The sequence below is a fragment of the Schistocerca gregaria genome, chromosome 1 (genome assembly GCF_023897955.1).
Source record: "Schistocerca gregaria isolate iqSchGreg1 chromosome 1, iqSchGreg1.2, whole genome shotgun sequence".
Taxonomy (NCBI): Eukaryota; Metazoa; Arthropoda; class Insecta; order Orthoptera; family Acrididae; genus Schistocerca; species Schistocerca gregaria.
Window position 1 is genome coordinate 160,224,795 of NC_064920.1, and position 24,467 is coordinate 160,249,261.

The 24,467-nt window shown below is 38.3% G+C and overlaps 1 protein-coding gene across 3 annotated transcripts in view; it reads left to right on the top strand.

Moving 5' to 3' along the window:
- The window catches only part of LOC126335421 (baculoviral IAP repeat-containing protein 6-like), a 311,044-nt gene that overhangs the window by 174,991 nt on the left and 111,586 nt on the right, over positions 1-24,467 (top strand). For all 3 annotated transcript variants that reach the window (XM_049998701.1, XM_049998709.1, XM_049998717.1), the window contains 7 exons: positions 6,016-6,245; positions 14,644-14,800; positions 17,579-17,839; positions 18,053-18,183; positions 18,796-18,970; positions 19,097-19,297; positions 21,849-22,128. In XM_049998701.1, coding sequence (XP_049854658.1) covers positions 6,016-6,245; positions 14,644-14,800; positions 17,579-17,839; positions 18,053-18,183; positions 18,796-18,970; positions 19,097-19,297; positions 21,849-22,128 — 1,435 coding nt within the window. The remainder of the gene's footprint in view (positions 1-6,015; positions 6,246-14,643; positions 14,801-17,578; positions 17,840-18,052; positions 18,184-18,795; positions 18,971-19,096; positions 19,298-21,848; positions 22,129-24,467) is intronic.

Below are 24,467 nucleotides of genomic sequence, written 5' to 3' on the forward strand. Positions count from 1 at the left end.
GAAATGACAGAGCAGCTTGACACACATCCTCTACATCTTACACTTCCTGATTCCCTTGAGAATCTCCTCAGTTTTCCTATCAGTAAGTGCTCACATCTTATAATCACGTGGTAAACTGAATGACGCATAAACAAGAAACGCAATGTGAAAATATGTTTTCTAAAACTGTTCTTTTTATCTTCCTCAAGATCTCTTAGCATCATTTGTACTTAATTTAATTACCTTATAATGAATGGAAAGGGTTGATTAATTACCTTATAATGAATTAAAAGGGTTGAAGTTCATGTCTTTTAAGTTCTGAATTGAATGCTCAAACAAACTAAAGGCCTCCAGATGCTTGTTGTTTGATGCATCCCACAGTATCTCATCTAGGCATCTGCCAGTCATCTTCAGGTGAGCCATCAAAAACTTATGAAGACTTGCTGCAATACACAGTATACAGCACGCAGTGAGTATTCCATACATTCATCAGAACCAGGTTGATAGACAGGTCACACTTCCTGGCAGCAGTGTCATCACTGGTGGAACTGTGGAACAGCTGTACTCTGCATTACCACTCGCTGTGGCCATTGGCACACACTGTCGTCTTCGATTAGAACAAATTGTGGAGATGATGGGGTTCTGTGCACTGTCCAACTGTTAGCTGCAGTCGCAGTTCATCAGCTTCTCCTCCAGGTGTATTTCCACTAATTCTTCAATAATGCAGACCCAAAAAGATGTTTTTGTGTTCAGAATCATACTCCATTGAATATTCAGTGGAAATACAGTGTGCAGCAGTAGAAGACTTGCTTAGTTGTTAAAGGCGAGTACATTGTTGATGTTCAGTTCAACATTCTTTCACCATAAGTGATCTGTCCTATGTAAGCCGTGCCACACTGACAAGGTAGTTTGTAAATTCCGACCTTCCGCAATTACAAGTTGTCCTCCTCTAATTACAAAAGATTTGCAGTCGTAGGTAGGGGACAAAACCATTTTCAGTTGAAATTTATAGACGAATCTTGCTATTTTAAATGAAATGTTGCTGACAAAAAGGAAGAAAATCTGAGTTTGCTGGCATGTTCTCTTCTTTATGCACTTCCTGAGTCTTGGTTTTAATTTTCAGTGTCCTGTTAATTTGCTAGGTGGTAAATCCATTCTTCTGAACACTGTTTTCAGGTGGGCGAGCTCCTTAGGCAATCTATCCAACTCTGAGACAGTGAGAACTCTTTGTAAAATGTAAACTTTCACAGCTGGAATTGTCACAATTAATAAAATATTCTGGGCTATTATGCCATGGTCGAAGGGATTTCACTTTTGAAGCTGACGTTTCATCCCCATCTGCGGAGGACATTTTCAAGGGGGTTGTAGCTTTGGCAAGTGTCAAATTCTCACTCTGGTTCACTGCAAGGTGTGAATTGAACATTCGACAAAGCTACGCCTTGAAATTGTCTCCCACAGTTGGGGATGAAACTTCGGATTTTAAAGTGAAATCCCTTCGACCACGGCATAATAGCCTGAAATAGTTTGTTAATTGTGTGAAGTGTGATTCCTGCATATGAATGTTTTAAGCATGCTCATAGCTTGCAACTGGACTCGCATTCGGGAGGACAACGGTTCAATCCCGTCTCCGGCCATCCTGATTTAGGTTTTCCGTGATTTCCCTAAATCGTTTCAGGCAAATGCCGGGATGGTTCCTTTGAAAGGGTACGGCCGATGTCCTTCCCAATCCTTCCCTAACCCGAGCTTGCGCTCCGTCTCTAATGACCTCATTGTCGACTAGACGTTAAACACTAACCACCACCACCACCACCACCACCACCACCACCACCACCACCACCATAGCTTGCAACAGATGATAACTTGATGCTTTCAAATACAAATCAGGATGAGTGGGTATATGATCAACTGAATTCCCCTGAGAGATATCATTCTTTCGTCTAACCAAGACGTCCAAGAAAGGCAGACATCCACCTTTCTCTACTGCCATACTGAATCAAATGTTGTTATGAATGGAGTTGAGGTGGTGATGAAACTCCATCAATTTATCTTCTCCATGAGGCCACACTACGAAAGCATTATCCACATGCCTCCAAAATATGTTTGATTTAAGGGCAGATGATTCAAGTGCCCTTGCCTTGAAATCCTCCATAGAAAGTTTGGCCATCAAGGGATACAGAGGGCTGTCCATGACAGTGCCATCAGTCTGTTCGGAATATTCTTGTTTGAACATAAGGTAGGTTCAGTATAGTGTGTGCTGAACCAAAGCTGTGAGCCCACCTGAAACTATTTGCCAATTAGTGTCAAAGAATCTACAAAAGGGACCTATGTAAAAGGTGGTACCACATCAAACTATGGTCAGGACTGCTTAGGCGGAGAGCCCCAATCTATTGATAAAGTTAGCTAAGTTACAGATGCGATGTGAGCATTTACCGATGAACGGTACTGCAAAGGACAGTTGAGTTACGCAGTTCCACCATTGAGGATGCTGCCGCCAGGAAGTGTGATCAGTATGTCAACCTGATTTTGATGCATGTACAGAATATGTGCAGAACTATATATATTGTGGAATGGATCAAGTCTTCATGAGTTTTCGGTGACTTACTTGAAGATGACTGGCAGGTGCCCATTTGAAATATCGTGGGATGTATTAAACAACGACTTCTACTGGAACAGAGTGAAATTATCATTGTTGATGTATAACTATGGAATGAGTTATAGAATCTGAGAGATTAGGAGCGCTAGAGACTTTTTCAAAAAGATTTAAGAACTTTTCCTAGCGCAGGAAAATAAGTTTAAATGGTTGTCAGTTTCGAAATGTTTTATGATGGCTAGCAAAAGAAGTTTAAATGGTTGTCACTTTCAAAATGTTTTATGATGGCTAGCAAAAGAAGTTAGTAATGGTCTATTATGCTGCATGTACTTAAATCCTGAAATCTATCATACAAGTAATGATCGCTTTCATCCTGCCCCCTTCCCTGATTTCTACACACACACACACACACACAGAGAGAGAGAGAGATGATTGTTAAATCAGTCATATATGTTTAAACCAGTAGCAATGTGTGCCGCGATATTAGAAGTGAAGTTACCTCGTTCGAACTGATGCACTTCCCATTTTATTGTTTCCACTTGTTAATTATGTGATTGTGTATGTTTCTTCTGTTAGTGACTGGATAATGTTTTGCAGTATATTAATGTTTTAACTATTGCTCTATGTTAAAGGTTTCCATTCCAATGGCTAGTTGTATATGAAAATTGTTTAATTGTACATTGGTTTTCCACAAAATGTAATTTTTTTAAAATTTTATATTCAGTCTCAGGTTACACATGATATCATTACCAGTTTTTGACTTCAATTTGTCATCAGATGCTTGGAGTACATTACGTAGCGAGTTCCTCTTCAGGCCTATTCAGTTGTTGAGTTGTAGTTGAACTCTGTTACCTTGGCGGCTCGTGCATGCCCGCCCAGACGCGGGAGACTGCTGCGTTGGCAGTTGCACATGACGCACGCGCCAAGAGAAGAAGCGCCATAGTATAGCATAGTTCGCAAGCTTACGTTGGGGGGGGGGGGGCAGTTCATGGAGTAAAGCCACCACGGCCGCATTAAACCTTTTGTGCTCACTGCACTGCTCGCCTGTGCAGACACATGGTGTTCCGACTGCTTTGACACTATTATCATTTGATTCCACAAAAACTATTTGGCCCAAAAATTAGATTTTTACACATCTTCTTGACTGATATCTTCCCTCCATAAATGACTTAATTTTGTTTCGATGTTCAACGCAGTTATTATGCAGCAGTAAATATATTAAACCATTGCACGAAATTTTGAAGAGTTTGCAGAGGTAAAAGTCCATAGAGTATAATTTCCGTATGGTCGATTTCAGTTGCCACAGTGTTGAGAATGAAATGTGGACAAGATACCTAAATTCCATATAAAATTTACTGTATAATAATATCTCATTTAATTTAAGTACCACATAGATGTCGTATGTAATATTAAGAAATATTCCGTCTTTCGCGACTGTAACAAAAGTTTTATTTACACCGGGCACGTTTGGCTTTATTTTAAAGAACTTCAATCAATCAAAAAGAAGTAGACAAAGTACATTAAACAAAACTGTGGACTTACAAAAATATTAGGACTTGAATATACCGTCTATCAGTGAAGTGTTCTGAGCTATGTCAAATATAATTTTTGTGTGTGGCACACACAAACAGCATTTATTTGCTAAAACACTGATTAGCCGACACAAACATTGAATATTGTGTTACCGCAGCACAAAACTACGAAAGGTGACTTGGCAATGGAGGAGACAAAATACAGTCCAATGAAGATACTTCAAAAGAGAGAAACGCGTCTGGTCTAATTAAGTCGCTTATCACAGTTGCAGAAGAGGAATATATTTCAATACCATTTGTAAAACTGCGACTGTGGAACAAAAACAAGAAAAAGAACATGAGTACCATTGTGTATGTGCCATACCTTTCTTTGGTTGAAGTGCTTTAAAATAAAGCCAAACGCGCCCGGTGTAAATAAAACTTTTATTACAGTCGCGAAAGACAAAACATTTCTCAATATTACATACGACACCTATGTGGTACTTAAATTAAATGAGATATTGTTATACAGTAAATTTTATATGAAATTTAGGTATCTTGCCCACATTTCATTCTCAACATTGTGGTAACTGAAATCGACCATACAAAAGTTTATGCTATGGACTTTTACCTCTGCAAACTCTTCAAAATTTCATGCAATGGTTTACTACATTTAATGCTGCACAATAACTGGGTTGAACATTGAAAAAAAATTAAAAGTCATTTATGGGGGGACGGTATTAGTCAAGAAGATGTGTAAAAATCTAATTTTTGGGCCAAATAGTTTTTTGTGAAATGGAATAAGTGTGTCAAAGCTGTGGGAACACCATGTGTCTGCCCAGGCCAGCAGTGCAGTGATAACAAAATCGCGCACAGCGTGGAATGCGGGGAGCACGTGTCTGCAGCAGCGAAAGGGTTAATGAAGAGACAAAGCACTAGAAATTAAAAAATTTCATAAAATTGTTGAAGTAAGACACTTCGATATTGTTTTAAAATAAATAAAATATTAAGCATCGCACAAGGTTTGTACTCTTCACCTTTCACTTACCGACCCTACGCCTTACCCGTTACGCTAACGCAGCTAGTCCTTCAACGTAACTCCATGAGGTTTCTAACAAGTCACGCAAAATACTGACAAACACTGTTGGTATGATTATGAATTACTCACACTTCGTCGAAGTACAATAGGAAATAAACAATTACCGCTATTCTTTATTGAGAAAAAGCGGTTCGTGAGGTTGATACAAACACCATTCTTTGCTATCGCCTGAATTAGGAGTCTTATTGCTTGTTTGGTTTAATTAATTAATAGAATATGAAGCAATTGGTATAAAGAATGCTTTTTCCAAACTTTCTATAAAAGAAAGTCTGCTTTCAAGACATTGCTTTTGTTCTATTACTTTATTTATGACTGAATGTTTCTAAAACTGAAGACACTTGTCCGTGCCCTGCTCTGCAGTTGAGATCTGGCAATGTCGTTCTCTGTTCATTGGCTGACTGTGTTTCATGACATCAGATGCGCAGAACGAACCTAAACTCTGCCGCCAACATAAATGACGCGCACTTTAGTAAACATAAAGTGTTCAAATCATGTAATAATGACTTGGAAGTAAGTCAAAAATGGTAATGATACCACTTCTATGGTTCTAGCTGAAATATATAATAAAAAAAAATTACAAAAGGCGGTCACTCTGTTTTCTTAAGACAGTTTGCCTTTTATGTGTAAGCAAATAAGACTTGACATATTTTTCATCATCATGATGCATTGTCATTTTCTGTAAATAAGAAATACCAGTCACATTTTACATTTGAAGTTTGAAATTATATTATTAATCGTACACAAAAAGATTTTATTCTAAAATAGAATATGTTTTTGTTGGGAGGGAAGTAATTATTTCTACTCAGTATGTTCCTCTCTGGTTTATAATTTTGCAGCAAATTTGGCATACAATTACATTTTGAGCTCAGAGAAGGTGCGTTGCAGAAGTATATCGGAACCTTCGATTGGCACTAATGATGCTTCTTCATGTTTTGGAGGCCTTTTTGCATCAGTACTAGGAAGTGAATCAAAACAAAGTAGACCAGCTACTTGGGATGCTTTATTGTGTAATCTTCTAAAGTTATGCTGTCACATAGTGCAGACACCATTATCCAACAATAATGAGGTATGTGAGAATTGGAAATCATTATGCATCATACTTTTCTGTTGTGTGTGTGTGTGTGTGTGTGTGTGTGTGTGTGTGTGTGTGTGTGTGTGTGTGTTAGTGGAGGCATTGAACTAGCTTAGCTTCAGAAACTGTTCTTGAGAGCGTGCTTACCAGGGTTGAGAAAATCCCAGGTATTAAAAAAACTTGTGGGTTAAATTGTCTTTTTACGGGTTTTATTAGGCTCTTTAGAATTTTTCTGTATTGACACATAGTTCAATTTAGATTCCTATATTTAATTTATTCAAAAGACTATCTCATCCTACAACTTCTTTATTAATAGAAAACAATGATTAATTAAACAGCCTAAAATTAGTAAATGGAATTTTCTCTTTTTGGCAGCCAAAGCCATGCACAGTTATCACAACCTTTTTTAAAGCACATGCTTGCAAAGACCATGTAGTAGTAGAAATTCGTGTTTTGTTCAGGCACTGAATCCATATTATGAATTGTAGCAACCAATACCCATACGCCAACAAGCATGTCTGGTAAACACAATTGATTGTGAAACCATCCAACAGACAGCTAAATATTGTGCAGAGTCTTTGAAAAATGCAGTTAAGTCTGAAGATAATTTTCAGAAAAAAGTATTTGCTGTTTGCACTGATAATGACAATAAAATACTAAAAATGTAACATCTTTAAAACAATATGTGTGAGTTGTTAACATGCGGGTATTTGGATCATTATATTAATCTACTAAAAGAAGAAATAACACCTACTAGAGTATTAAAGCATGTTGGTGAAGTTCATAAGCACTTTCAGAACCTCCATGAATAGCGTGATTGGTCAAAGGAAAAGAATGGTGTGATGCCACAGCTTCCAAATCCTGCTGGATGGAATTACCAGGATAATTGCCTATGTACCTGTATCAATAATTATTCTAAATATGTAGAAATTGTAACAGATTCTTCAAGAAGTCATTGCTAACCTCAGCAAAGTATTGGATAATGTTATAATTTATGAAGATGCCATTTATTTTCTCCGACAACTGTCAGAGGTTTGTTTAGTCCCGGACTTTCTTCGACCAGACAGCACATACTGTCGAGTTACGGATCGATCTTTTAGAAAGTACCAATTTAAAACCGTATAAGAATAAAGTAAAAAAAAAAAATGAAAGGAACAAGTTCTAGAACACTTTCACTATCTTGCTTATAAGTTACACCCAAGATTCAGAAAGAGATTATTAACAGCTGAAGAAGAAGGAAGTGCAGAAAACTGGCTCATAGATTGCATCCAGAATGGATGGCAAGTGTTGTGTCTTTTAGAATTGCTGGTTATGACTGTTTTCCTGCCGCTATTTTTTCTGATGCAAACAAATGGTCAAATATAAAGGAGCTGAAAACAGAAAAAAAAGAAAAGGAAACTTACGAACAGGATTTATTACTTTCATGAAACACCTTCTTGCTCTAACAGCACTGCACCCATTGAGAAAATGTTCTCCACCTACAGGCTTGTTAGTTCAAAATTAAGAACTAACTTAGGAGAGACAAGAGACAAGAAATCGGTGAAGATCCATAAATTCTTGCATACTTCCAGAAATAATTAAATTGTACTTTACACTCATTACGATTGTATATCAAGTTAAAGTATTTTCCTGGATGTATAGATATTGTTTAACTGTGTTTCTTACATTACAAGAAAAGTTAAAACACAGTATTAACAAAATAAACTTATGTGATAGCTGTCTTCAACAGATATGTTTGTTAATTAAATTGTGTGTGTGTGTGTGTGTGTGTGTGTGTGTGTGTGTGTGTGTGTGTGTGTGTGTGTGTGTTTTGGGGGGGGGGGGGACAGGTGTGCATTGTTTTTTATGGCTTAAATTACAACTTCCATCTTGTTTTGCAACTGCAACCCCACCTCCCCCCCCACAGAGAGAGAGAGAGAGAGAGAGAGAGAGGGGGGGGGGGGGGGGGAATTGTCCAGAAATTGTGGTCAGAATGAGGTAAGGGGTAGTGTTGGGTGGAACAGGATGGAGGAAGAGGGAAGGGTAATATGCAGTGAAATGAAGGGAGCAGCAAGATTTAATATAATGAGGAACAGCAAGGAAGAGATAGGAATGTGACACCTGCAGGCAGGGTTCACAAGATATTTCACTTGTTCTATAGGTGGTGAGGATTGGGGAAGGCTGAAGTTAGTGTAGGTTATAGGGAGAGCTGGACTACTGAGAGAACTGTGTGAATAAAGATTCATACACCAGACACCTTTGAATTAAAATAATGTGAATGGAAACTGGTGAAGAGTGAAAACAAAAGGAGTGGGGGAAGTGGAGAACAGGAACCAGCAAAGAGTGGAGCCTGGGTGTTGTGAGTATAGGGTGTGTTGGAATGACAATCTGTATTTACCAGTGTATAACTACGGATTTCCTGAGCATAAAGCAAGGACACACAGTATCTCAACAGGAGAGTTGGAAGAAACACGATGGCAGAAGGATAGCCAGTACTATTGCAAAATAATTGTAGAGCTTTATTGAGTGTAACCTACACATATAGTTATCAGCTACTACGTGATTTGCATGTAGTAACATAAGTTTGTTTTAATCATCAGACATGTTACTAATGTTATATTATATGGACTGCTTATTGTGAATGGCAGTTGCCAGTAAAAAAAAAAGCTATAACTAAGTCAGTTCTTTTGATATGTGACCCAGCCACAGATGGAAACAGATATACATATAAGAGAACTTATCAAGGGGATACTGGTTGTTGCATAGGACAGTTCTCGTATTTGAATCGTTCACTTTGATATTATCAAGTTTTAGTTTACGTATTTCACATCTGACGCTAAAGCAGAGCCTTGCTGGATGCAGTTTGCACTTAAGGTATTGCACTAGCCACATTAGAGGAAAACAGGCTTCTAATTGACTCCAAAATATTGATCACATGTATAAAGAGAGTGATTTTTGGATGTGAGAGCCATGTGTGTTTGCCAACAACTGCTTAAATTCATTCTTTAGCTAAGTTACACAATCAAGAACAACCAGAAAATATCTAAAATTTAAAATTCTCACCCAGAATGAACAAATCTGAATTCAATATCCCTCTTTTTGTAAATTGTATCACATTCTTCCCTGACTGTATTACTTAAGGCAAAGACAGGTTCTTAAATAAATTTTAGAGGAAACTTTATCTAATTAACACTTCTATTTATTTCACAGTTCACGATGACATAAGTCATTAGACCTACCTATGCAAAACTAGTGCTTCATTAACTGTACACATTTAATGACATTTGCCCGTAAGATTGATACATGAAATTGTGCTATAAAACATATCACTGACATTTCCGTTTTATAACCAACAGGTGAGAAATATTAATATTTACAGTGCAATGTATGTGCTCTGAACTTGTATCTGAAACAAAGACAGCTCTTGCTTTGATACTTCTTTGTTTATACATTTATATAGCATATCTGTATCATATTCTTTCAGTATCTTGTGGTCATTTTGAAGCACTGTTACAAGCTGTTCTTAATTGATTCATTTACTAAAGCCTTTGAGAAATAACGTGTAGCCACTGTTTTTCTACCAGGGTTCAGTCCAATGTGCTTTGACCATGTCACTTCACATTGTTCTACTTGTGTCCAATTTGTGGCACTGTAAAGCTTTATTTGAATGAAGGGCGACAGGTGACTCACCCGTCTGTTGTGTTTCCTTGAACTGTTGATTTGGCTGCTTTGGGCCACCATAACATTCATCTCGTTCACAATATGTAAAACTGAAAAAAAAACTTGTGATATTGCTACAGAATCATACATATTTTTCTGCATCTAAATCTTTCGCAAATATCTCACCACAGATATTAAAGACATAAAAGGGAACCACAGACCTTGCTATGAGTGAGGAGGCTTGCGTGTCTCAGTGATACAGATAGCCGTACTGTAAGTGCAACCACAACATTCAGTAGTTGCAGGGGCAACTGCCTGGATGATTAACTGAGGTAGCCTTGTAACACTAACGAAATCGGCCTTGCTGTGCTGGTATTGTGAACGGCTGAAAGCAAGGGGAAACTACAGCCATAATTTTTCCTGAGGTCATGCAGCTCTAGTCGAATGATGATGGCATCCTCTTGGGTAAAATATTCCAGAGGTAAAATAGTCCCCCCATTAAGATCTCCGGGCGGGGACTACTCAGGAGGACGTCGTTATCAGGAGAAAGTAAACTGACATTCTTATTGGAACATGGGATGTCAGATCCCTCACATGGGCAGGTAGGTTAGAAAACTTAAAAAGGGAAATGGATAGATTAAAAGTTAGATATAATGGGAATTAGTGAAGTTTGATGGCAGGAGGAACAAGACTTCTGGTCAGGTGAATACAGGGCTATAAATGCAAAATTAAATAGAGGGAACACAGGAGTGGCTTTCATAACGAAAAAAAGTAGGAGTGTGGATAAGCTATTATGATCAGCATAGTGAATGCATTATTGTAGCTAAGATGGGCTCTAAGCCCACACCTCCCACTGTAGTACAAGTTTATATGCCAACTAGCTCCACAGATGACGAAGAGATTGAAGAAATGCGTGATGGGAGAAAAGAAATTATTCAGATAGTGAAGGGAGACGAAAATTTAATAATCATGGGAGACTGGAATTCAGTAGTAGGAAAAGGAAGAGAAGGAATCATAGTAGGTGGACATGAAATGGGGGTAAGAAATGAAACAGGAAGCTGCCTGGTAAAATTTTGCACTGAGCATAACTTCATCATACCAAACACTTGGTTTAAGAATCGTGAAAGAAGGTTGTACATGTTTAAGAAGCCTGGACGCACTGGGAGGTTTCAGATAGATTTATATAATGGCAAGACAGAGATTTAGGAACCATATTTTAAATTGTAAGACTTTTCCACGGGCAGGTGTGGACTCTGACCACAATCTATTGGTTATGAACTGTAGATTAAAACTGAAGAAACTGCAAAAAGGTGGGAATTTAAGGAGATGGGACCTGGATAAACTGATTAAACCAGAGGTTGTACAGAGTTTCAGGGAGACCATAAGGGAACAATTAACAGGAATGGGGGAAAGAAATACAGTAGGAGAAGATTGGGTAGCTTTGAGAGATGAAGTAGTGAAGGCAGCTGATGATCAAGTAGGTAAAAAGATGAGGGCTAGTAGAAATCCTTGATTAACAGAAGAAATATTGAATTTAATTGATGAAAGGAGAAAATACAAAAATGCAGTAAATGAAGCAAGCAAAAAGGAATACAAACGTCTCAAAAATGAGATTGATAGGAAGTGCAAAATGGCTAATCATGGATGGGTAGAGGACAAATGTAAGGATGTAGAGGCATATACCACTAGGGTTAAGACAGATACAGCCTACAGGAAAATTAAAGAGACCTTTGGAGAAAAAAGAACCACTTGTATGAATATCAAGAGCTCAGAAGGAAAACCAGTTCCAAGCAAAGAAGGAAAAGCAGAAAGGTGGATGGAATATATTGAGGGTCTAGACGAAGGCGGCGTACTTGAGGGCAATATTATGGAAATGGAAGAGGAAGTAGATGAAGATGAAATGGGAGATACGATACTGCATGAAGAGTTTGACAGGACAATGAAAGACCTAAGTCGAAACAAGGCCCCAGGAGTTGACAACATTCCATTAGAACTACTGATAGTGTTGGGAGAGCCACCCCAGACAAAACTCTACCATCTGGTGAGCAGGCAACAGGCAAAATACTGTCAGACTTCAAGAAGAATAAAATAATTCCAGTCCCAAAGAAAGCTGGTGTTGGCATAGGTGAAAATTACCGAACTATCAGTTTAATAAGTCACAGCTTCAAAATACTAACACCGATTCTTTACAGGCAAATGGAAAGACTGCTAGAAGCCGACCTCAGCGAAGATCAGTTCGGATTCTGTAGAAATTTTGGAACACATGAGGCAATAATTACCTTGTGAATTATCTTAGAAGATAGATCAAGGAAAGGCAAACCTACATTTCTAGTCTTTATAGACTTTGAGAAAGCTTTTGACAATATTGCCTGGAATACTCTTTCAAATTCTGAAGGTGGCAGGGGTAAAATACAGGAAGCAAAAGGCTATTTACAATTTGCACAGAAACCAGATGGCAGTTCTAAGAGTCAAGGGACATGAAAGGGAAGCAGTAGTTGGGAAGGAAGTGAGACAGGGTGTAGTCTATTTCCGATGTTATTCAATCTGTATATTGAGCAAGCAGTAAAGGAAATAAAAGAGAAATTTGGAGTAGGAAATAAAATCCATGGAGAAGAAATAAAAACTTTTGAAGATGACCAACAACAACAAACACAAATCGAAAATAATGGAATGTAGTCGAATTAAATGGGTGATGCTGAGGAAATTAGATTAGGAAACAAGACACTTAAAGCAGTAAAGGAGTTTTGCTATTTGGGGAGCAAAATAACTGGTTATGGTCAATGTAGAGAGGATATAAAATGTAGACTGGCTATGGCAGTGAAAGCATTTCTGAAGAAAAGAAATTTAACATCAAGTATAGATTTAAGTGTCAGGAAGTCTTTTCGAAAGTATTTGTATGGAGTGTAACCATGTTTGGAAGTGAAACATGGACAATAAATAGTGTAGACAAGAAGAGAGTAGAAGCTTTCGAAATATGGTTCTGCAGATGAATGCTGAAGATTAGATGGGTAGATCACGTAACTAATGATAATGTACTGAATAGAATTGGGGAGAAGTGGAATTTGTGACACAACCTGAATAGAAGAAGGGATCGTTTGGTAGGATGTGTTCTGAGACGTCAAGGGATCACCAGTTTAGTATTGGAGAGCAGCGTGGAGGGTAAAAATTGTAGAGAGTGACCAAGAGATGAATACACTAAGCAGATTCAGAACGATGTTGCCTGCAGTAGTTATTTGGAGAGGATGAAGCTTGAACAGGATAGAGTAGCATGGAGAGCTGCATCAAATCAATCTCTGGTCTGAAGACCACAACAACAACAACAACGTGGGAAGATCAGAAAGTAACACTCAATAATTTTACTACCAAAAGGTTTAATAGATAACAAAATAAAAAAGAATCACAAATGAGCTTATATCTTTTACCTACTTTTCTACATAGTTACCAACATTCCAACACATTACTGCCATTCTGGTGCCAGTTTCAGTATGTGTCCTGTTTGTGTAAGTCCATTTGGCTGGGGTATAGCCATTGGTGGACTGCTGATTTCACTTCCACATGTGTCTCGAAGTGTCGGCCGGCCAGGAATTTCTTCATGGGGCCAAACAGATGAAAGTCCAACAGCTGAAGTTCCAGACTCTATGGTGGTTACTGGAACCCCCCCCCCCCCCACACACACACACACACAAATTTGGTGATTTTTTAATAAACAATAGTAGTCACCTGGGAGGCAAGCATTGTTATGGAGAAGTTTGACATCAACAGCATTAATGTTGTGACATTTGTTGTGAAGGGCACGATGCAACTTAACCAAAGTTTTACTGTAGACTGTACCATTTACGGTGGTCCCATGTTCATAAGTCCACCGATAACACACCATGCATATCCCAGAACGCTGTCACAAGCACTTTCTTAGCAGTGCGAGTCACCTTGAATTTTTTTCGGGCTGGAGAACCAACATGTTTCCACTCCCAAAGATCTGCTCAGCCTTGGACATGCAGTGGTACACCCCTTGACTTGTCAACATTGACGATTCATTTTGGAAAGTCATGTCCTTCTGCGGCATGACACACAAAAAGATTCAAGCCTGCCATCATTCCTTTGCCCTTGTGGTTGTCTGTCACGATAATGTTCATAGTTGCCCATGTTGGTCATTCAAAATTGTTGCCTCAGTGACATGTTTTCGGGTTGCAGCTGTTACCAGCCACCTGGAGCATGGCAAATCACTTAGGGTTCACATGGCTGTCTTGGAAACATGCACACCACCTGTAAATATTGCTACAGTCCATACAGTCATTCCCATACATGTTATGCATGTCGATTTGAATTTCACTTGTTTCATGCCCTTTGGCCTATAAGTATGTCCCACATCCTGGGATTGGAATGACTCCTTACCCTCTCCCTTAAAACCCACATCCTTTCATCTTTCCTTTTCCTTCCCTCTTTCCTGACGAAGCAGCCGCCGGTTGCGAAAGCTCGAAATTTTGTGTGTGTGTTTGTGTGTTATTTTATTGTGCGTGTCTACCGGCGCTTTCCCGCTTGGTAAGTCTTGGAATCTTTGTTATATATATCACCTAGTGAGTTTGAGCTTTCATGGGTCTTGCATGCTGAATATCTTGGATATCTGACCTGTATAAATTTCGCAAAAAATAAAAAAAGGGAATGAGCTGAATAATTTTTGCAGCATCATTTTCATCTTGTATGACCAGAGGAAGTTCCTGGAAAAGAAGTGCAATCTTTTATCATCTCTTTCCAGATACCCAGGCATTCTGAAGAAAGTATGGATACAGGTGAGAACCAATTGCCTGAGAGTGAAACAGGACAGAGGGGGACAGAGACTCAACAGTCTTTTATGCAGCAGCAGAGTTCGCAACCAGAGCAAGAGCCAAAAGTTCCTTGTGCTGCAGACACAGGTGAGTTGTAGTTGTAATTTCTTTTTGAAATTGTTTATTGTTCTGGACAATTTCCAAAATGTTTCATTATCCTGATTATGTATATTTACTGTAGTCTAGGGCACTTTGCATATCAACCTGATAGTTGCAACGGCTAACGCATATCAACATGATAGTTGCAACGGCTAACGAGAAACCTCACTTGTTAACAGCATCTTCCAGTAATGCGTAGACTATATTGCGTGCCTTCTCAGTGAGCACTGGTACCTAAAAAAGAGGGAAATTCCGTCAGACAAACGCATTCTTACTGTTTTCAAGATATGTTTCCATGATTGTTTTTTTTCTGTTTCCCTAGTAACTTTTACAGGATTCCCTGAAGCCCATCTACATCATCATGGTTTCATCATTACCGGAAAACAACATTTTTAGGGTTTCATACCTTTATCTGTAAAAATAGAACCCTTATAAGCTCATTTTGTTATCCATCTGTTTGTTTGTTAAGATCATTTTTTCTCAGGAATCGAAATGATATAAAGTTCAAATTTAGGCTTGTATGTCAGTGCAATAAAAAATGTGGATTTTTGATAATCACAAACTCACTGATCAGAGGATAGGCAAAGTCAATACATCTGCAATTGCCACTGAGCATAGCATGTTAATATAACACCAAAATTAATAAAATAAATGAAAAATTTCAATAGCGAATGTGAAAATTTCACAAAAAATTTCAACTTAGAAGTTAAAATGAAAAGAAAATTCTTGAAAGTCTTGGAATTTGTGGGTCCAACATCTTGCCAGAATTGCTATTGATAACACGAAAATATAATTGAGGTTCTTGTTTCCCAGGATTGATGAACTATGTTTATACATAATTAAGTTTGTGTTGAAACCTCTGAGCACAAGTCCTACTTGTGCTTGTTCGGTCTTTTTTCCAGTTTCATGTCACTTGGATCTTACTCACTTTAAGAGACAGCCGGATTTGGTGTTTACCTCTGTGTACACAAAAAGCCTATCTCCATTATGACTCACTTTGGCACTTTTCTCAGGTTTCTACCTCTTACGTTAGAAAGGTGGTCGCTGTTACTCCTTAAGTATTCATGAACAGCACACGTACATTCACAAACAAAGCACACTGTTCAAGCTTCTCTCCTGCCATGTAAATGCACACAGCAGGAATGAGGCAGCGAATTGGCTGTGCCTTTTGATCTACCCTAGAGCGGAACAATATGCACCATTCTAAAAACTTACTCATGGATGCAGTTATGTCGACTTTGTAAGCGTGAGTTGATTAGCTCGGAGAGATGAAACTATATTAGGTTGTTAAACCTTTCCAGCGTATTGATACTTCTTCAATAATATTGGTTTAATCCATTGTTTATTTTTCCATGGTCATGATAGTTGCTGTGTAAGTAGTTTATTAATACTAGTGTTGTGTATGCAAGTGTCATGTTTTACGATGTATGATTTATTTTAATGAGTTAAAACATTATCAATGATGTAAGTTTTTTCACCCATTTCTGGCTTGCAATGGGTGTATGATACCGGCAAGCGTCTTTGACAAGAATTTTCATCTTTGGTACTGATATTGTACATTAAAATAAAGGGGCAATAAATCCATGATCAAAGATGAATTTTGTATCAAATATGTAAGTGGGTAAATTATCTCCATGTAAGCAGGTGACTGAAGAAAGAATATCATCACTGACAAGGTTTTAAATGATTAAATGTAACATGTATGGTGAAATTTAATTGTTGCATACACAGTGCCATCACTAACCAGATAGTCATACTACCCTTTTATCATGACAAAATATACTCACATTACAGGTTTTCTTGCAATACATCTGGAGGTTAGTTGTTTCTTGAGTCAGTATAATGTAATACAATGCTTGAATCAGATCAGGACCTGGAGAGTTGCTGTTGTTTATTGATCCATCGTTTTCCTAAAACAAATCTGTTTTCATGAAACTTCATCAGACTTATCCCAGGCAGCAGTGTTCACTGGTCCAAGGGTGCTCTTTGTTACTGCTTGCAGCTATTCTAGTGAAATGTCCCATTCTGTTGTGCTGCTGCAAATTTCTTTTCATTTTTTCCTAAGCTGTGAATTTACATCAGTTCATCCTAGCTGTAATTCTTAGTTTTCTTTTACATTGTTATTTTGCACTCGATTAATCGTGTCAGAGAATATTGGGCAGTTACATGCCTACAGCGTTAAGTGTGAACACTGCTCCACTCCATTGTTCTTTAATCACTTCTCTGGGTATTCGACATTTGCACTTTCGATGGCGAATAAGTGAATAATCTATAGTAACAAGACAACTTTTGTTAGGGGGAATCTAACTCTGTAAATACTGTATGTATTAATGTAATGTATAATATTTCAATCGGACGCTTAACTTTTTGTCAAAAAATAATTTTACGAGTCTTATGAATATGCTGGTAATAAGTGTCTGTTACACGATATTGTTTCTTCAATGACTTGGACTTAAGTCCTTAGATTACTTAATCTTTAAATTTTGATTTCACAGAAATGCCTAGTTTTACAGGTAAATTACATTTGTGAGTGGTAGAGCAGGTGCATCTTATTTAAAAATCAGTTTTATTTGGTTTTAGCTGTATGTTTTGGGTAACTTTACTTGTGAGTGGAAAAGAGCTTGGTTATGAATAGAATGGTGTCAATGCGGTTTTAATATGAATAATGGTCATTTGTAAAATATGGTAATAATTTATGTTGGTAATGTAAAAGCAGTACTGGAGTATTAAAAGATAAGTTTGTTAAGGATGTTGTGCTAATTACAGTGCTGGAGCAACAAACAACAGTAATGCGACTGCTGAGTTCTTTAGCGGGCTGCTCTGGATCGACTCTGGCAATGCTCCTGGGTTCGGCAGGTGCATCTCCCGCCATGAATGCCTCAGCAGGAGAACAAATTTCTGCAACTGCTTTTGGTGACCTAGAACCTTTGTCTGTTGGGGATGCAGTCTTCCAGTTACTGCTCATGCTTGCTCGAAAGGCGACAAAGCCGACGCTAATGTTGCAGACACTCTACGATTTCCTATCCTGTAAGTATACTACGTTGAGTTTCTAGCCCCCCCACACACACACACACACACACACACACACACACAGCAAGGCAGCTCTAAGCATTTGAATAACGTATGGCTTTGTGCTTCCATTATTGCTTTGCTTTTTATGGCAGTTAGCGTATTTCATTAACGTTTGACATTATTTTGCACGTTGTCTCTGCTCTTACTTCCCTTCCTTATTGTTTTCAGCGTGCAATAGTAAGCCAAGTGTTGGGACTATTGGTGTTATGCAGCTCTCAGAACCCCTCCTGTGGTTCATTCTTCACGTGCTCGATTCAGAAGAAGCACTTAACGAATTCAATAATATGGGCGGAATTAAGGTATGATAAAGAGTAATTGTGATGTGGTAGTTGTAAAGGGAATCTCTTTGATAAATAGTTTCCACATTGAGGTATGTGTTTGAATGAGCCTAGTTTTGAAGGTGTCTCTCACTTTCATTGTATGAATTTTAATTATGTACAGTTAAGAAGTTTTGAGGTCACTGTACAACATGCACAAAGATAAAGCTTTTAGAGCATTTAAAAGTCCAGTTTATACTATGAATAGTCAGTTAGACTTTGCCTAGGTACTACACTGAATTTGTGAACTGTCTATTTTCAGACAGAAGTCTGCATTCTGAGTAAGCATGATCTTGACACTTGTTTACATATTAGTTTTCACTGTAACGGCGACTTCAGGTAATAGTGTTTGAAGCAATGAAAGTTTGGAGCTCAGATGGTTTTCTCAATTTTTCCTTGTTCATTAATTTTATGCTACAGTTGTGTTAATGTGTCATTACTTATATGTGTGAAGATAGAAATGTGTAAAACAGATGTTACGTGTGTTAATTTTGGTCAGGATGCAATTACTGAAGATTTGTTCATAGATTTTGAGTTCAGCTTTTTTTAAAAATCGTGTCATAGTTGTGTTGATATTCTTGAAATTTTCTGCAGGTAATATGTGAAAATTTGGTCAAAAGCAACCAGGCTTTAATAAACTCTCATCCAAGTATGGTATCAGTGGTTATGCAACATTTCAGTCATATTCCATCAGCAAGTACAAGTACCGGCAAAAAACTGTCAAACCCTATTGAAACCTATGAAGGCTTACTCAACTTCGCACCTTTAGGTAAATCGGAACACTGATTTTATTACACATACTGACATTACTCTTGAGCTAATTCAAGGTGTTATCGATGTTAAGGGAGCAATCTATAAAAATTCTTGTGATGTGGGAGTGCTTTTTCTTCGACAGGTAACATCAGTGCCAGTAATCTAACGGCACAGCCAGCTGATGTGCTGATCCAGTCGGCACCACCTCACCGACGTGCTCGGACACCTGCGTGGTCGTATCACTTTTACCCTGAAGAAAGCTGGGTGGAGCTTACTCTCACATTACCGTGTGCTGTTCTGTTAAAGGAGGTACAGCTGCAGCCCCATTTAACATCACTTGCTAGTAAGTCTGCTACTTGGTTACTGTCCAAATTTTATTTTGTACAATATCCAATAATGTAATTTAGACACTAAAGAACTGAAATACACAGTGTTTTTACATATTATTGAATTTCCACAAGGACCAGCTGTTGGCTTTTTAGGCCACCCTCAGACAACTTAAGGCTAAAAAGCTAAAAGCTAGTTCACAATAAACTATACTATAAATGCCCGCCCGCCATGCAGTCTAATGCATGGCTTTCCGGGCTGGGAAGGAGTGTCTGGTCCCCGACACGAATCTGCCCGGCAGACTTGTGTCGAGGTCCAGTGAGCCGGCTAGTCTGTGGATGGGTTTTAGGCAGTTGTCCATCTGCCTCAGCGAATGCAGTCTGGTTCCCCTTATTCCGCCTGAGCTACATTATGTCAGCGATTGCTGCCCAAACAAATTCTCCATGTATACATACACCACCATTACTCTACCACACTGGTCTGGTGTGAGACATTCTCTGAGATGGTCCACCGGGGGCCGACTCACACAATAAACCTGAAAGAGTGGTTCACTGTGGGGCGGCGGAAGGATGAAGTGGACTGCTGTAATCATCGTGGAGTTGTGGACTATTGCGGCTGCAGTGGGGACGGAGCCTTTCCATCGTTTCTAGGCCCCCAGTTAACATACAATACAGTCTATACTATTTGTAGAATACTGATACTGTGTGTTTCCATTCTTTAACATGTCTATGTTCCTCCAAGTACTGACAGAATATTTGGTAAATGTAATATAAATTCTTCGGCATAACTGTCCTGAGCAATATAAAATTTCTAATGAATGAGTATTATAAAGGCACAGTTCGGTACCAAATTGCATAGGTTTTGGGGATATCAGCTCCCCTATGAAGGAAGTAGTATTAAAGCTTCCAGGAGCAGACTACCCAAAGCAAATGAAATTAATCCCTTCCTTCCATATGCAACTTGAATAATGGCGATTACATAAGGAAAGTGGATCCAGCCTTCGGTGGAGATGTTTTGATAGTTGTCCTTCCTTTGAATCACTTGCTAATGGAATAGTGAGGAAATAAGACAAGTGGTACTTGAACATAAATAATTTCTAGAACATGTTGCATCGTGGCTGTGGTGTACAGATGAAGTTGCGAGTGTAAAAATAATTGCAGCATTGTGTATTCAGCTGTCATCGTGTAGCCGTACACACACTGTGTGTGTATGTTCAATCTTGTTTGGATGCCTACCAATGTCTCAGCACTTCTGCTATTCGGCAAATTGTTACTTTTACTCCAAAATTATTTACATGATTCACTGTGTCTTAGAGTAAAGCTAGTCTCTTAGAATTTGTAAGAGGAAAAATAAACTGAAGTGAACTATAGTGGGTTACTTTTGTCAGTGGGATGGTGTCACAAGGTGTCCAGTCATTTCTGTTAAGATATGTGCAAGAAAGGTGTTGTGAAACATTTGGATTGTTGTTTGTTAATTCAGTAACCATGCTTCACTGAAGACTGTAAGAAGATAATGCTGCCCTGCCCTCCCCTCCCCTCCCCTCCCCTTCCCTCCCTCTATATACATATTGCCAGGCCATCTTGATAAAATGATATGTGTGAAAGCATATAGGCATCTCAATTTTAGTTGTAGATTTTTTTTTTTAATAGAATGAGAATAGTGTAACCCCCTGTCCCTGTACCTTTCACCCAACATTTTCCCTTTCCTCCATCCTGTCTCCCCTCCCAATTCACGTTCCCACTTTGCCTTCAGCATGTGCCGCTTCCCACCGACCATTGCGGTGGTGCCAGACCATGTACCTTCCGCCCTTCCCTCCCATATTTGTTGCTGGCATACTGGCCACCTCCCTCTGGGCCACTAGCCACCCACACCCAATTTCCCATTCGCTGCCTCCTACTGTCTCTCCCTCTACCTACCTTACCTGGGACTACTGCCACCACAACCATTCTACCTGTTGAAAAATAGCAATGGCATTGTTAGTCTAGCCAGCATCATATAAGGACATATGTGCATCCGAATGTGTGTGTGCGTGTTCAGCACAAATCTGATAGCTAGCTTGTTTGTGTGTGTGTCTATTGACAACTCAACACTTCTGCATTTTGATGAGTGGTCCCCTTTGAACCAAACGAATTAGCAGATAATTTATGTCAAATGTGCTTTCTCTTTTAAAATTTCGAAAGGAGAAAAAAGAAAAGTGATTGTGTGGGGTAGCCAAGTAGTTATTGTATTTGTTATATCCAGTGTTTGATTCTTATATTGATTTTGTGCTATACAGTTTGACAGACCACTAATGAAACTTTTATTAACAGCTTACGTAATGTTAAAATTTTCTTATCCAGTTTTGTTGTTTTGCACTTGATAGTGTTGCAGCAGCTCATAACTTAATATTATTTGTACTTGGTGTAAATGTTCTAATAATATGCACATGGATGTGTTCTCTGTTTATTGTCTTATATCCCCTTTAATCTTTTGAGCTCACTTACTGAAGGTTAATATCAAGAAACATAATTGTCATTGTGTAAGTTATAATACACATCATCTTATAATGTTGATGGTTATTTTCTCAGCGTGCCCTTCAGCAGTAGCAGTGGAAGTATGCCGCGACTGCAGTGTCGGTCTAGTGCCTGTGTGTCCCCCAGTTCCCACCAGCGGGCTCACATTTATACGACTTCATCTGCCACAACCAGAAATTGTCACCAGTGTGCTGCTTCGACTTTACAAACCTCACGATTCCTCAAACATCGGACTCTCACAAATTCGCTTGCTTGGTTCAACTACTTTTGGGGAAACTGCTTTCCGTACAGTGAACATGGATGTGCCAGATGAGGAACAACTCACAAAATCAAGGTACTTGAGCCTTCTCTATATAATCCAGTATGAATTTTTTTTATCTTCCAATAATATTCCGTCACTTCATTATATCGTAGTCCCCCCCCCCCCCCCCCCCCCCCCCTCTTCAGTGCCCCCCTCCCTACCTCCACACTTTCTTTGGGTCATGTCAGACTTTGTTATTTTAGTCATCTTGTGTTAAGAACATAATTTTTATATATTCATTGTGAAAACATTTGTGTCTGCTGCTACTTCTTCTTTTGTATTGCATAACCTTGGCAAGCTTTAACTTTTCATGTCAAGTTTGTTATTAGTTTCGTACAATAAGAATACTTAAATACTGTTAGGGAAAGAATTCAAAGAAAGAAGACAAAGTAATAGTTGTACCAGAAAATTGATATGACAGCAGAATAGTGGATTGGTATTTTTCTAACATCTGTGCTGTTGATGTACTGGTAAAAACTTAAGTGAGAGAAAAGAATAATATTCCTTTATTGTTGTAAAAAGGGAAGCTGCATGCAAATAATAAACAAGAATAATATTTTCAAGGTATTATTTGAATTAGGAGTCTCAAGGGAAACAAAAAAGTTGCTCAGTGCATTAGGGTCTAAACTGGGATACTCGCCAAAGAGTGACTCGGGCATTCTATATTGACCATCTTTGATTTTGGTAAAATGTGTACAAAATATATCTAAGCGACTTGCATCGACTTACACCGAGTTGCAGCTCCATGTATAACTTGGTGTATGTACTAGGGCCAGTTTCATGAGGGTTCCTTTCTTAGGTAAGGGAATAGTGATATTAAATCCTAAAATTTGGCAATATGTTGTTCCTGGTGTAATAAGAGGTGAGATTCTGTAAGGTGCATCTTGACACTACTTTGAATGAATAAAACAAATTTTCTCACGACCACTTTTCCTCATGTTTTAGCAGTGAATAGGCAGTGAGTACGAGACACTAAAACAATTATCATTTTCAGAACTTTGTCTGTCTGCCTGCCTGTCAGGAAGTTAGTCAATCATGAACTTACCTACAAATGTATTCACTATGATGTGCTTTCCCAAAACTATCAAATGCACCATTGCTACCCTATACAATATACTTTCGATTATCCACTGTCTATTTCTCGCACCTCTCTCCCCTTTCTCCCCCAACCCCCTACTGAAAATTTTCCATCAACCTGGGAGTAGTTACGACCGAGCGATAATCTCATATTACAACACTACTGTAGAAAGCAATGTGCTCCTCAAACACTGCAAGAGATGTATAGTATTTTATTTCAAAGTAGTGTAAGTTAATGTGAGATTGGATTGTACTCTATTCATAGTAAGTACCAAATTTTCACATGTACTGTGATGTTAAAGTAGTATCTATTATAAACATTAGTTACTGATTTTAATTGTGATATTGAAATTAATTTATATTTTTGGACAATCCAAATGCATTTCTGTGTGCTATAATTATGGAATATGCATGAAATTTGATCATCCGTGATTTTCAAGTCCCCAATTGCTGTGGGTAATCAAGAGTTTACTGTATTTGAAATTGTGTCTTAAAATTTACATCTTATTTTTATAGCTGTTAAGACAACCAAAAAGACACTTTAAAGGCTGCCAGATACATCTATTTTTGATTGTATATCGTTTTAGTTAGGTGCAAAAATTTGGCTTTATTTGTTGGTTTTATCGTAGATTTAACCCTTTCATTGCTATAGGTGAGCTCTTTGTGTTCTGTGCTGAGGCTGCTCTTATTATGGCTGTAGTGCTTGCCAAATGCTAGTGCCTGTGCTGAGAGACAGCATTCCGGCTAATTTGAAATACTGACTTTTTGAAAACTGTTCACTCGATAATGAACTGAATTTCTCTTTGTTATGCCGTACTTACTGGGTTACATCACTTTAAATAAAGCATTGCACGAAATTTTAAGTAGTTCACAGAGGTAAAAAAGCATTGCACGAAATTTTGCTTATGGTTGATTTTAGCTCATACATTTCAGTGAATGAAATATAAATAAGATATAGAAGTTTTAGTTAAAATTGAGAGCAGAACAATATCTCATTTCATTCTTGAGTTGTTGGATTGTGTTTCTAAAGGACAGTTGTGCTCGATGCATCCGTTCACATTCTTGCATATCATGAAATATTTGGTCTTAACAATCATCGTAGCTCATAAACGATCCAAGATATTGAAACGAGGTTTTATGCTAATGGTAGCATGCAATGAGACACACATCTTGTATGATAAATACTCGAAAGATTTATATTCACTGATATATGGAAGTAACTTGTCAACAGTTGTGAGAGATCGCAGCTGAGGCTGCATTCAGACGACCGTAGCATTGCAGAAGAATCCAAGCGG